Source organism: Pan paniscus, chromosome 8, assembly GCF_029289425.2.
Source record: "Pan paniscus chromosome 8, NHGRI_mPanPan1-v2.0_pri, whole genome shotgun sequence".
Classification (NCBI taxonomy): domain Eukaryota; kingdom Metazoa; phylum Chordata; class Mammalia; order Primates; family Hominidae; genus Pan; species Pan paniscus.
Window position 1 is genome coordinate 61,580,847 of NC_073257.2, and position 14,627 is coordinate 61,595,473.

At 48.6% G+C, this 14,627-nt stretch overlaps 1 protein-coding gene across 1 annotated transcript in view; it reads left to right on the top strand.

The window, feature by feature from the left end:
- C8H10orf71 (chromosome 8 C10orf71 homolog) overlaps positions 1 to 13,400 on the top strand; it is a 28,307-nt gene extending 14,907 nt beyond the window's left edge. The window contains exons 2-3 of the mRNA XM_003809032.5: positions 2,078 to 2,180; positions 8,309 to 13,400. Coding sequence (XP_003809080.1) covers positions 8,453 to 12,760 — 4,308 coding nt within the window. The 5' untranslated portion in view covers positions 2,078 to 2,180; positions 8,309 to 8,452 and the 3' untranslated portion in view covers positions 12,761 to 13,400. The remainder of the gene's footprint in view (positions 1 to 2,077; positions 2,181 to 8,308) is intronic.
- The last annotated feature ends 1,227 nt before the right edge of the window (positions 13,401 to 14,627 follow it).

A 14,627-nucleotide genomic window follows, 5' to 3' on the forward strand; every position in this document is an offset into this window, starting at 1 on the left:
AAGTAGACAATGGCCACGAGTCTAGATTGCAGCCTAGAAGTTCAGTCAGATGAGGAGCAAAAATGCCATCAGAACATCCATCAGGAAGGAGTGGGGGCCAGACATTAAAGGCAGAGTGAAATGGGTAAAGAAATAATGGAGGTAGGGGGGAGATATGAAGCATTTAAGAGAACAGTCTTTGAAGGCCACAGACTTAAATAGGAACTGACCAGGTCATAATTAAATATCGATGTTTATTTCTATGCATTCATGACCAGGTTCCAAGATCTTGTTTAAAACATGGCCCTGCCATGTGCACTGTATCCTCCTTCATGCTGCCTGAAGGGAACACACCTTTTCACTGGCAAAGTGCTCTATGAGCAAGAATTTTCACCAGTTCAGAGTGGCTTCCTTCAAATGGTTCAAAGTGGTAAGCAAGAGAGTTTTTTCACTGGCATCTGGAAAATTCATGCCAGCAGCAATGTCAGTGAGTCCATGAGGCAACTGCCTAGGGGGAAAGCCCAAGCACAGGGTGAGGGGTGCCCTAACCATTCACAAAATAAATGCCATTATGTCGTTCTGCACCTCCATCTCATCCATGTGTGGCACCAGATGGGTTTCATCCTCATCCCTAAGTCAGATCTCAGTGGAGCTGTGGGCAGGGGAGTGGCCTTATTATTTAGAGATGCAAATGGACTGATCTGAATTTTTTGGAAGGCCATAAGACCCAAGGCCAGGAGTCTTTCTCAACAAAATTCCTATTATCTTTTCCCTTCTTTTCTGTGCCTCAGTTTGCCCTCCAGGATAAAAATCAGAATAAAGATAACCCAATTCAGAGCATTACCACAAACAGTGACTGAGCTTCCATTTGTTGAGTTCAGTATACAAGACTCCCTTCCTTGGTTCAAGGAACTTCCTTTCTAGTGAGGAGGGAAAGCAGCGATCATCAGTTCCTGAAACATATGGGTCACGATGCATGAAGTGACAACAGAGCTGAGCTATGGAAAAGGTAAACCCAGTATGCTTTGGGAACATGAAGGAGGCCCATCTAAGCCAGCCTGGGGAGTCAGGGATGGGGCCTCGCCGTATGGTGGTAGACACAGAGCACCTCTGTGATTCTCCAAAGAAATAGACACCACAAATTCAAGCAATTATGATTATTAATATTATTAATAAACTACCTTGAACTAGATTAATATCCAGGAGCTACAAGCTGGGAAAGGTCTTATGGAAACCCCAAAGGTCTGCATTTAAAATGTGCAGAGTGGATTTATTTTAATTAGTTCACTCTTCATTCTGAGCATTCTGAATATCCTCCTGGGCAGCTTTTTGGTTCTTTTAGCTGTCAGAAGACTCAAGCCTCCTGCCAACAATGAATCTAACACTGTGCTGCCACTTGCTGAGTGGACTTGACTTTCACTGCTCCAGTTCTCTTTGCTGCAAAACCCAACTTACCAGTTCAGTGGGAAAAGGGCCTTGAGTCAGATTTTATTTGCAAAAAAATAATTCACAACTGGGTCAATCATATTAGAAAACTGAAAGGCTTAAAAGAGGTTTCTAAAAACGTCTTGGGCCATGGACAAATTAATGGATATTAGAAGGGATATAAATTGACCTTATGGTCAAATATGCCTATTTTTGGAACTTTGTTGAGCTCAAGTATGGATTGTTTTTCATTTTTGAAGGCCAACTACATCGTTGTATAACTGACATTTAAAGATACTTTGGGTCAGGCATGATGGTTCACCCCTGTAATCCCAGAACTTTGGGAGGCCAAGGCAGGCAGATCACTTGAGGTCAGGAGTTCGAGACCAGCCTGGCCAATATGGTGAAACCCCATCTCTACCAAAAATACAAAACTTAGCTGGGCATAGTGGTGCACACCTGTAATCCCAGCTACTTGGGTGGCTGAGGCAGGAGAATTGCTTGAACCCAGGAGGCAGATGTTGCAATGGGCCAAGATCACACCACTGCACTCCAACCTGGGAAATAGAGCAAGACCCTGTCTCAAAAAATATAAAAGATACTTTTTCCAATGAACTTGCGCTTGGCCCTTTGGTCAGTTGGGTTCCACTGAAATTATTTTTCTTCTTTCCAGATGGGCAGTGATGACACCAAATATAAGCATAAAAAGACGTTTTAAAACTACAGATCCTGAAATCCAGCACGGCAGGCACCTGCAGCTTCCAGTGCTGTAACAGGTATGGAACTAATCTAAGAGTAGGCATCTAGAAACACCTTCTGTTTTTGGCCATTATGCTGAAAGGTACCATGGGGGCTGGGGGTGGGGGGAGAATGAGGTCAAGTCTCTGACTTTCCATCTGACCCCAGGTATATCAAATCAGAACTGAAGAAATTATCTGAATAAAGCTAGCAACGTGGGGAGGGAGTCTCTCTTTTTCCTGAGGCAGAAGTAATGTGGTTATTTTCTGAATGCTCTGAAGATCAATGAACATCCTTCACCACTGTTTAGAATGAGGATATAAACCCAAGATCAGGTAGGGTTCTTCAGCCACAAGCAACAGAAGCAGAAACTCAACAAATGAGGCAGAAATTCATATGTATTAAAAGAAAAATGGAGGTCTTGTAGCCTCAAGGTGACGGCTAAAGTTCCAGGCCAGGAAATGTCAGGGGCCAGGCATGTCCCAGAGCGTAGTGAAAGCTCTACCACCAGCAAGGAAGCCTGAGCACACTTCCGTCCTTGTGTAGCTCCAGGAGAATTGCTACAGTCCATGGGCCTGTCCTCGGTCTCACACCTGCTCTTGGCCCTCGGCAGCCTCTGCAGTCACCTTGACTTTCAGCCCCACCAAGACTGAAAACCAAGGGGAGAGGAAATTTCCCACAAGGTATCAAGTGCTTTTTCTCAGAGGATGCAAGCTGAGTATTCAAAAAACAAATAGTGAATACCTACTAATACGAGGGTGTGTTTAATTGGGTAGAGACTGCTTGGTTGACTCTATCTAAGCTTCTGAATTTAGGTCTCCAACTAACCGATTTTCATCTTAATGAAAGCTATCTTATTTTCATTCAAAGTGTAGAAACCCCCAATATTACTGAGTTCAGCCATTGCCAAGATCGGAATCCCAGCATTTAGGACATCAGGAGACTCCTCACCATTTTGACAGGATCTCAGGATACAGAAAACCTGACTCATAGTGGTCAAAGCCACTCAGGTTACATCAAACCCCACACCAGCCTCAATAACATAAATTCAAGTGGGATGGTGCTGCCATGGGCTCATGGCTTAGCAGTGCTGGCCAGGACCTGGGCTCCTCACCTGTCCACACTGCCATCCTCTGCAGATTGGCCTTCAGTGGCCATTGCTTGTCTCTCAGGGCTGCAAAGTGAATTCAATATTATGGTTGAATCATGCACCCCCTAAAAAAAATCGTAACTCTCATTACCTCAGAGTATGACCTTTTGGAAATAAGGCTGTTACAGACGTATTATACTTAAAGATGAGGTTATTAAGGTGGGCCCTAATCCAGTATGACTGGTGTCCTTATGAAAAGGGAAAATTTGGGCAGAGCGCAGTGGCTTATGACTATAATCCCAACACTTTGGGAGGCCAAAGTGGACAGATTACTTGAGCCTGGGAGTTCAAGACAAGCCAGAACAACATGATGAAACTCCATTTATACAAAAAATAGAAAAATTAGCCAGGTATGGTGTAATGCACCTGTAATCCCAGCTACTTGGTAGGCCAAGGTGGGAAGATCACTTGAGTCCAAAAGATTGAGGCTGCAGTAAGCTATGATTACGCCACTACACTCCAGCATAGGTGACAGAATGAAAAAAATTTTTTTAATAATTGGAAAATTTTAAAAGATTTTAAAAAGGAAAAATGTGGACAGATAGACAAGCATAGAGGGAAGATGATGTGAAGACACAGGGAGAAGACGGGTGTCCTCAAGCCAATGAGAAAGGCTAGGATCGATTCTTCCTTACAGCCCTCAAAAGGAACCAACCTTGTGACACCTCGATTTTGGACTTCTAGCCTCCAGAACTGTGCGGCAATACATTTTCAATGTTTGTGCCATCATTTGTTACGGCAGCCCCAGCAAAGAAATCAAGCAGTTTCTGGCTTCTTGTCTGCATTCAAGGCAGGAAGAAGAGCACTGACACAGCGGAGACAACAGGAATTGCTCCTTTGATTAGAAAGGCAGGAACTTTCACAGACTGCTGGCTGCTTCCATCCCTGTGACCACAGCCATGTCCTCTGGCCATGCTAGCTGCATGGGAGTCTGAAGACCGGAGCATGTGTCTTCTACTGGGGAAGGCGTGGGCTTAGCCAGCCCTCAGGGTCTCCCCCACCCATCACGTGGGCTGATGCTCTCCCCTTGTATGCAGCCTTCTAAAAAGCATATGCTGTCATGAGTGTGTACTTTCCAGGGAGCCAGCAGCCTGCCTTTCAAGGTAGGGCTGAGGAGCATGTACAGAGAGGCCTTCCCAGAGCAGGTCAGTAGCTACTCATCAGCTCATTCAGTCCACTAGAACTCAGGTCCCATCCTTTCTCCAGCTTAGTTCTGTCTTTCACAGAAACTAGTCAGTCTGCCAATGAATCAGCTTTGCTAACTCACCAGAGTGTTGTGGTCAAGAGACGGAAACAACAGACCCCAATGAAGCCTGGCCTCCAGGATGAAAGACAAACATTACTGACAGCCCAGCAGCTTTGAGCCTATGCCAGGATGCTACCCCTAACCTCCTGGAACCTTGCAGTGAGGCCACATGATCCCCACTCTACAGAAACAAAGAATGGTTGCAATCTCACAGCACAGATACAGATGAGAGAGATGCACTGAGGCTGCTTGTGGCCAGCCCATGGTCACTCAGCAAGGGGATGTGGAGCCAGGCAGGATCTGGGGCTTCTGACATGTGGCCAGGCCTCCCTGATGGGAGTGCCTTCACCATCCATCCCCTGGAGCTCTGGCAGTGACTAAGGCCAGCCAAGCAAGGAGGGGAGAGCATAGCCTGCTCAGCTCTGCTGCTGTGAATGGGAGTTCTCTGGCAGTGTTTGATCTGCCAGCTGAACACTTAACAGCACCCTGCCAGATGTCCACTCTTCCAGACACCCCTCACTTGCATCCACTCTGGGGTCAATACTTGCTATTTTATGTAACTTTTTATGTACCCATTCTCTTATCCCCTCCCCCAGGCCAGGCAATGTTCTAGGCAATGGGAGGTATGTGTCCCAGGGGAAGCTGTAAGTATTCCAGAAGGAAGCGGCATCCTCAGACAGGATCCACAAAAGAATGTTATGTAGCACCATGCACCCACCAGGATGGGTACTTTCAAAAAGAAAAAAAAAAGCAGAAAATAACAAGTGTTGCGAGGATGTGGAGAAACTGGAACACTTGCACAATCTTGGTTGAAATGAAAATTGGTACAGCCACTATGGAAAACAGTCTAGAAGTTCCTTAAAAATTTAAAAATAGAACAACCATATAATCCAGCAATTCCACTTCTGGGGTTATACCCAAAAGAATTGAAAGCAGGATCTTTGAGAGATATTTGCACACCTACATTTGTGGCAACATTAATCACAATAGCCAAAATTTGGAAGCAACCCAAGTGTTCATCAATGGAGGAATGGATAAGCAAAATGTGGTGTATATATATGTACACACACACAAGCTATATATATATATATATATACACACACATACATATATGTGGGCGTATATGTATATGTATATCACACACACACACATATATAGTGGAATATTATTCAGCCTTGAAAATGAAATTCTGGCACATGCTACAACACAGATAAACCTCAAGGACATTATGCTAGAGAAATAAGCCAGTCACAGAAAGATAAGTACTGTATGATTACACTTTTATGAGCTTCCTGGAGTCATCAAATTCATAAAGACAAAAAGTCAAATGGTGGCTTCCAGAGGGGAGGGGAAATGGTAAGTTGTTGCTTAATGGGTAAAGAGTTTCAGTTTTGAAAGATGAAAGAGTCCTGGAGATTGATTGCACGAACATACGAATATACTTAACACTACTGAGTTGTATCTTAAAATTAATTCAAATGAAATGTTTATATTATGTGTATTTTGCCACTTTAAAAAAAAAAAGGAAAGGGCTATAACAGAGGTAACGGAGAATTAGGGAGTCCCCAGGGATGTAGAGTTGGGCACAAGGGGCATGTTGCCGGAGCCCAGTCAGAGACTGGGGGAGGGGCCATAGCTATAGAGGATTCTGGTCCCCATGTCACAAGGCAGGAGGGGTGGAGAAATGCCAGGGACACTGGCTCCCCCTCCCTCCAGGCTCCTGCCAGCACCTCTACTGGCCACCCCCACAGGCTGGTCCCAGAGGTAAGGGGCCCAGGTGATGCAGACTCTGGGGAGCATATCCTCTTAGGGTGGTTCTGGGATGAGGGGCAATCAGCGAACAGACAACCCAGCAGTCCCCATATGCCTGGCACTGACAGTCTAATCATGGGATAGGCCACAAAGTTGTAAACTTAATCTTCGATCATGCTTGGTACCATGAAGAAAATAAACCATGCACAGCAAGAGAGATGAGCAAGGAGGGAACACCCATGGAATATCAGGGAAGGACTCTGCAAAAACACCACTGAACTTCAGGCACTGCATGGGTCTGATTCTGCAGAAGATCAGAACCAATAGGATATGTGGCTATAGAGAGGGAGTGATTTATTTTAAGGAACTGGCTGGAGTGATTGTGAAGGCTGGCAAGTCCAAAATGGGAATAGCTGGAGACCCAGGAAGAGTTGATGACACAGCTCCAATCCAAAGATGATCCAAAGGCGGAAGTTCCTCTTCCTCAAGGGACTGTCTTTTTTTAAGCCATTTTATTGAGGTATGATTGGCATACAAAAAGCCACACATATTTAATGTGTACAGTTTGATGAGTTTGGAGATAAGTATGCACCCCATGAAGGCATCACCACAATCCATGCATAAAACTATCCATCACCTCCAAACATTTCCTCCCACCGCTTTTATTTATTATTTGTGTATGTGTGATAAGAGCATTTAACATAATATCTATCCTCAGCAAATTTCAAGCACATAACACAATATTGTTAACTACAGACACCTGCTGTACATCAGATCTCCAGAGCTAATTCATCCTGCATAACTGAAACGTTACATCCTTTGACAAATAACTCCCCCCTTCCCTGCTTCCCAGCCTCTGACAACCACCACTCTATTCTGCTTCTATGAGTTTGACTATCTAAGCTTCCTCAAGTAAGTGACATCATTCAGTGTTTGTCTTTCTGCGACTGGGTTGTTTCTCTTAACAAAATGTCCTCCAGTTTCACCCATGTTATCATAAATTTAAAAATGTCCTGCTTTTTTAAAGTTGAATAATTCCATTGTATGCATATACCACATTTTCTTTATCCATTCATCCATCAATGGAAATTTTGTTCGCTTCTCTGTCTTGGCCACTGTGAGTATGAACATGTGGGTGCAGATACTTTAAGATCCTAATTTCATTTCCTTTGGGCCTGTACCCAGATATGGGAATGTTGGATCATATAGTAGTTCTAGTCTTAATTTTTTGAAGAATCTTTATACTGTTTTCCAAAGTGACTACATCAATTTACATTTCCACCAACAGTGTACAGGGGTCCCCTTTTCTCCACATCCTTACCAACACTTGTCATCTTTTCTTTCTTTGATAATAGCCATCCTAACAGGCATGATGTGATATGTCATTGTGGCTTTGATCTGCATTTCCCTGATGGTTAGTGATGGTGAGCCCCTTTTTATATACCTGTTTGCCATTTCTATGTCTTCTTTGGAGAAATATCTGTTCAGTTTCTCTACCCATTTTTAAATCGCGGGTTTGGGGTTTTGTTTCATTTTGTTTTGTTTGTTATTCGGTTGTAGGAGTTTCTCATGTATTTTGGAATATTAACCCTTTATCAGATACACAGTTTGAAAACATTTTCTTCCATTCCGTAGAATACCTTTTCATTTTTGTGATTGTTTCCCTTGCTGTGCAGAAGCTTTTGAATTGATGTAATCCCACTTGTCTATTTTTGTTTGTGTTGCTTGCGAACTCAGTCTTTTTACTCTTAGGGCCTTCAACTAATTAAATGAGGGCCACCTGCCTTATAGAAGATTAAACTGCTTTACTTAAAGTCTACTGATTTTAGTGTTAATCACATCTAAAAAATACCTTCACAGAAACAGCTAGACCGGTCTACAGTCTAGACATATAGCAAACTTGCCAAGTTTGACACATAAAATTAACCCTCACAGGCACCATTTTCCACCTGAACCAGCACATATTCTTGTGTAGAGCTGTATACTTTGTTCATGCCCTGCACCTTTTTCTTTTGCAGAGAAAAAAAAAAATCCCCACTTTGCAATTGCATCTGGTCAATGAGAGGCTCTAGTTTTGGGGAAGAGGGAAACACCTAACCTTGACAGAATCATCACCAGAGACACCTGCCGGCTGACAAGGACAGCTTTCTTGGAGCCAACAGATGATGCAAGGAAATAAGAAGTGCACAGACGCGTTCAGCGACTCCTCCAGCATCGGCAGCGTGTTGGATGATGCAGACAGGGAGGTGAGCAGCCTAACAGACCGGGCATTCCGGAGTTTGTGCATCTCCGAGGACACATCCTTCCATGACTCCTATCTGGCCGTGTCCCCGGATATCACCCGACAGGTGTTTGGGACTTTTCACCAGAGAACAGTGGGCCACACCCAGAGGAAAAGTGGCATTTGGAGCCAGTTACCGTCACAGGGCACGGAACATTCGGGCTGGGCGGCCACCTTCCAACAGCTACCCAAGTACGTTCAGGGAGAGGAAAAGTACCCCAAAACCAGCCCCCCACCAACGCCAGTCCAGAGGAGACTGGAGGTGCCAGTTTCCGGCCTAAGGAGCAGCAACAAGCCTGTCTCCAAAGTATCAACACTAATTAAATCTTTCGACAGGACCGAGAGCCAACGTTGTGAGAGCAGGCCCACTGCCAGCAAGCCTCCGGCTCTGAAAAATCCTCCCAAATTCGCTCCTCTTCCAGAAAACAGTGTCAACTTCTGCTTCGATTCTGCCTTTCTGACAGTCAGGAGGGTGCCCGCTGAAGTTTCCAACACCCATCAGAACAGCTACCAGCCAGGCAGGAAGCACGGAGAACAGGAGTCCTCCAAGAATCCAGAAATGGCCTGTCACGGCTCCAGCAGCTTCCTCCCGGCAGCCAATGACACGGCCACCTTATCTGAGTCAAAGTTCCCCTCTCCACACCACAAGCCAGTCACAGGTGAGCCTGGGAGAGGCAAAGGTACCTTTCTGCACAGTGAAAATAGTGCTTTTGAGTCATGGAATGCCCACCAACCAAAGCTGCTGGAGAGAAAGGACACAGCTGGAACCGTCCCAGAAAGCAAAGCTCCCAAGCACTATGGGGACACGACCTTGCTAAGAGAACCCTGTCCTCCTGAGTGCACAGTCTCTCCCTGCCAGGTCCAGGCCAGCTGCAGTCAGGAAGAGAACAGACTCGCAGCAGGGGCTCTGTCCACATCTGTACCCTGGGGGTGCAGGGATCCAGGAGCCCAGGTATTTGCTGTGGAAGGAAAAGCTCCCAGCTCACAGCCTGATTCTCAAGAGAAGCCAGCCCAGCCCCCATGGAGGAAGCCAAAGACTGGCAAAAAAGGGAAAGAAAGTCTACAAGATACTTCAGAAGAAAAGACACAGACCAACAGGAGAGGCCCACCTTTGTACACAAAACACAACCCCCAGGAACAGTTTTCAGAAAACAATGCTCTTGACCTGCCTGTGGAACCCAATGAACATTATGATCCCCCCTTTAACATCAGTAAGCTCCTGACCCCCATCATACCCAGCAAGCACACCCTGGATTCAGCAGACAGCCAGCCAGCAGAGCGAACCCCATCACCCCCAGGACAGCTAAACGGATACCAAGAGAAGGAGCCCAGTGAATGTCAGTCTCGAGACAGCTACAAGTCCAAAGCCCCTAGCCTGCTGTTCAACCTCAAGGACGTGCGGAAGCGTGTTAAGAGCACATACAGTTCCTCACCTCTCTTGAAAGTGCTTGATGAGAAAACTAGAGGTAAGATTGATGGAAAGCAAGAACCTGTGAGCAACGGTGTCATCCTCCCCAATGGGCTTGAGGAAAGCCCTCCAAATGAGCTTTCTAAGGAGAGACCCGCTGATGACCCCACTGCATCACACATCAATCCCCAGAAGGACCCTACAGCTGACCCCAGTGAGCCCTCTGCAGACAGCTATCTAACTCTTAGCACAGCTCCGACTATTGCCAAAGCCCCCTTCTATGTCAATGGGGAGGCTGCTGAGAGAAGCAGTTATGAGAACAAGGAGGTGGAAGGAGAGTTGGAGATGGGTCCTGCCGGATCCGGCTGGTGTCCAGACTCCAGGGAACACCGCCCCAGGAAACACCTCTCCCTGAGGCTTTGCAATAGGGATCCTGAGCCTGGAGGGGCTACAGAGAAAATGAAGACCCACCAGCTAGAGAATGGGCTCTCCAGATCTGTGTCCCAAGGGACAGAACCTGAGAGGGAAGCAGGACTTCAGAACACACATTTGAACCAGAAATTCTCCCCAGGGCCCCTCTCTCCTGAGGAGGAAGATGTGTTTTACAGTGACAGCCAATCTGATTTTATGCCAAGCCTCAAAGGTAAGGCCAAATTCAGCACCAGCTCTTCAGATCAATCCTTTGCCTCATTTGATGATCAGCAGAAGATGTGGTTTACTGAGAACCAGCGGGAAGACAGGAGGAAGGATGTGAGTGCAGGTGACAGTCAGAAGGATGAGAAGGAGAATGTGATGGGGAAGGATGAGCTGCAGTACTGTGCCTTAAGCAATGGGCACGCATGCCTGGAAAACCGCAGCCAGGGGGAAGCATTGCAAAGAGAAAGGGAAAGTGTGTCTGGAGGAAGAACCAGGAAGGCATCAGCAGAGGAAGCTAATTTCAGAGGCTCTTGGATTGGGGAAAATAAGGGCACAACCTTTTCACAGGCCAAAGACCTTACTCCCTCACCATCTTCTGCTTCAAACAGGCACATGCTGTTTACGATTAAAGACAACACCCTCAGAGCTACCCCCGTAATTAAACCTATCATGCTGCCTCTCCTGAGGACCATGTCCTTGGAGGACTCCCTCAGCAGTGGCCACAAAGAGGAGGAATTGCCAAGGCCAGAATGGGGTGAGGATCCTGGGTTTTGTGCCCCCGAAAACCAGGACATTCTTGGTACATCGACACCCACTAACACACGGGGCACACGTGTGAAGTGCATGGCCAACGAGGTCATGGAGGACCCTGGGCAGGGGTCGAGCATGGCCAGGATGGAGGTCTCTCAGCCAGCCCCAAAGGGGAATTTCCCATCTATGCCTCTGGTGGGAGAGGGGGACAGGGTGAAGCCACCACCAGATGCTGCACCTGGCCTCGTGGCAAGCAATTGCAAGAGCGGTTCTGCAGACTCAGGGAAGCTGGCAGCCCCATGGCACATCCCCACCATTGCTTTACCCGAGGGCGACATAGAAGACCAGCCACCCCCATGGCAGCCCGAAAACTGTTGGAAAGAGCAAACACCAGGTTTCAAGAGTCACTTTTTGTCCACACCCAGAGCAGGGCCCCCTGGCAGAAGACTGGTCCCCAGTGAGAGGGCGAATTCCCCCAACCCCGGCTCCCCCCGGGAGAGCAGTGCCTGCTCCCCTGCTGCCAGCAACATTTGGGAGGAGTCTTCCCAGGCCCCCGGAGGACCAGAGCTGCTTCCCGAGGAGCCTAATCAAGCCAGCCCCTGGGCCAGCTCTAGTCCTGCCAGGGTCACCCGGAGGGAGGACCTGACCCACGCCCTCGTGTGGGAGGGCGGCTCTGACCCCCTACTTGAGCTGTTGGCAGAAGACCTCCGGACCCTCTCTCCAAGAGGTTCATTGCTGGATGTGGCCACCAGCCCAGCAGGCACCCCTGGGAGACTTGAGCTTCCTGCACAGCTAGAGAGGACAGCAAGCAAGCCACCTGCAGTCCCACCCAAAACAGAGAAAGCCCTGCGGCGGGCAAAGAAGCTGGCAAGTAAGAGGAGGAAGACGGATCAGGCTCAGGAGAAGCATGGCGAGTCACAGGAGGGAAAGCCCTGCCCGGAAGACTTGGAGCAGACACAGCAAAGGCCGCTGTGCCCCAGAGAGAGGCCCCGACACAATTTCCCCGTGGTCCGTTCCCTGCCCCCTCCCGTGCACCGCCACTCCGTGTCCGGCTTCTCGGAGCCTGTCGGGAGGCGGCCCGGGGGCCCCCAGTCCCTCACACCCCTGCCCGCGTACCCCGCCACCCAGAAGGTCCTCCAGGATCCTCAGTCCGGGGAGTACTTTGTCTTCGACTTGCCACTCCAGGTGAAAATCAAGACCTTCTATGACCCAGAGACGGGCAAGTATGTCAAGGTCTCCATCCCGTCCTCCGAGGGGGCCTCCCCAGAGCCGCCCCCACCGGACGCCCTGGCCGCTCCCTGTGTGCTGTACCCCGGCTTCCAGCCAGTGCCCGTGACGGCCTTGATGCCGCTGCGCTGCTCCTCTCAGCTCTCCGCGCCCACCTTCCTCAGGCAGGGCCCTCGTGCCTCCGCGGCCCGCGCCAGGCCCCAGAGTGTCCACGAGTCTGGACTACAGCTGGACCCAGGGCCTCACGGTGACTGCACCCCGCACTCTGCAGGCCAGCGCCCTCATGGTCCTCCCCAGAGCCCAGGAGAGGAGGGTGCAGAAGCTCCGGGCCTGGGCATCATCTCCACTGACGACCTAGAGGACTTTGCCACAGAAGGCATTTCTTGAGTTACTGCAGGCTGTCCCCCACCCCCAGATGAACCCAGAGGAGCTTACTTCCCCCTCCCCCAAAACAAGCAACACACACACACATACACACACACACACACACACACACACACACGATCGTCAACACATACTTAGCCTTTTTAGATCCATAAAGTCCAGAAGGCAGTAGGGATCCCAAGACGACCTCACCCAAAGGCTCCCTGGCTCTCCTCTGATGGAGGGGTGCTGCTTGCTTGGCCCGGTCCCCTCCGTGCCAGTTCCCAGGTGCACTCTACTCCAGCCCTTCTCCCTCCCTCCCTCCCTCTCCTGGCCCACCCTGCTCTTCCCTGGCCCTGCAAATTAGGTGGGTGTGGCAAGGGCACCGCCTGGTCCCAAGGGTCCCTCTGTACCCACACCCACCCACTCACTTGTAAGCTCCTTGATGAGCAAACCCCTAAGGCCCCCAGCTCAGACTCAGCAGGCATTCAGGTCAACTCAGGCAGACTGGCTAAGGACCAGCCCAGGGCAATTTTGCAGAAATGATCATTTGCACAGAATGGGTTTCCTTCACAGGGAGAAACTTGCCTCTGAAAGCTATTTTCTGATCAAGAAAAGGCCCACTTTTTAAAAAGTGAAACAAGTTTGCAGATACGGTTCTCTTCCTGGACTCCTGTCTTACTTCTGTGGGCAGTAGGGGTCAGGGCTGACAGAGCCACCTCCCTATCTACCACAGTCTGAGTCTGGCGTCCCACCTTGTCCCTTCAACACCTGTCCATGCCTTCGCAGGGCCAGGCCCTCCAGTGGGTCCTGACTGCCCTGATTTAGTAACCAGTACCTGTGCCCTCCACTCAAAAAGAAAGTGTGTTCACACCCTCACCCCCCATCAGTTCCTGACCTTTGGGGATTTGGAGGGAAGTGTTGGGATTAACTGAAGAGTTTGAGAGTTTTACCTAATGAAACGGGTCCACTGGCCCAGCACAGTAAAGCCAAAATCTACACTGAGGTTTGCAGTGGGAGAAAGGAGGGTGTTTATTTGCATGGCACCAAGCAAGGGGAATCAGGCAGCTCACGCTTAAAACCCGACCTCCCCCGTGGCTTGCAAGCATGGATTTTTAATGGCAAGGGAAATGTTCAGGAAAGCCAAAGTTACAGGTGAAATTGTAAATCAACACATGGAGGGTACACATTGGTTTGGCCTAAAAAGGCAGGATATCTTGAACCAGGGACTTACGGGTCATAGGGTGGAGTCAAACATTTTCTGAATTGCAATTGGTTAAGGAAGAGAAGCTTTGGTTTAAAATTTGGGTTAGCAGAAAGGAATGTTAGCTCTGGCTTGTGAGTGGGACTTCCCCCAGGCCCCCCAGGAAGAAATTTAGAACAAAGAGCCGTGCTCAGAGTTCAGTCCTCAGCTCCCTCTTCTCTGAGGTCTCTGTGCCAGTGGATCCGTTTGGTGGGGGTCTGGGTTTCTGAAAAACAACTCAGAGTCAGAAGTTGAGATGTTCTCTTTAATTTCCAGAGGGAACAAAACACCCCAGGACTCTGGCTTCCTTAGCTGTTGTTTTAGGTTATTATTACCTTCCTGCTTATCAAGTTGTTCATTGGCTTCTCAGGGCTAGCTAGGTGCCTGGAATTTCCCTTGAAGGAAACCAAGATTTTCCTGTATTTCCATGGTTGGGGAGGGGACCCTGCTCGATCTTCAGAGCAGGTGCCCTCTTGCAGGCAGCCGGCTAGGAAGGAAACCAGCACCCAGGGTATTGATAGGTTTCCATGCCACGGCTTCTACAGAAGCCTCTTAATTCTTGTTCTACTGGAAACACAGGGGCAAAACGTGCCTCCCTCTTTGTTTAGAAACCTCAGCAGCTGCCAGGACTATGCTGCCCAGGGCCCA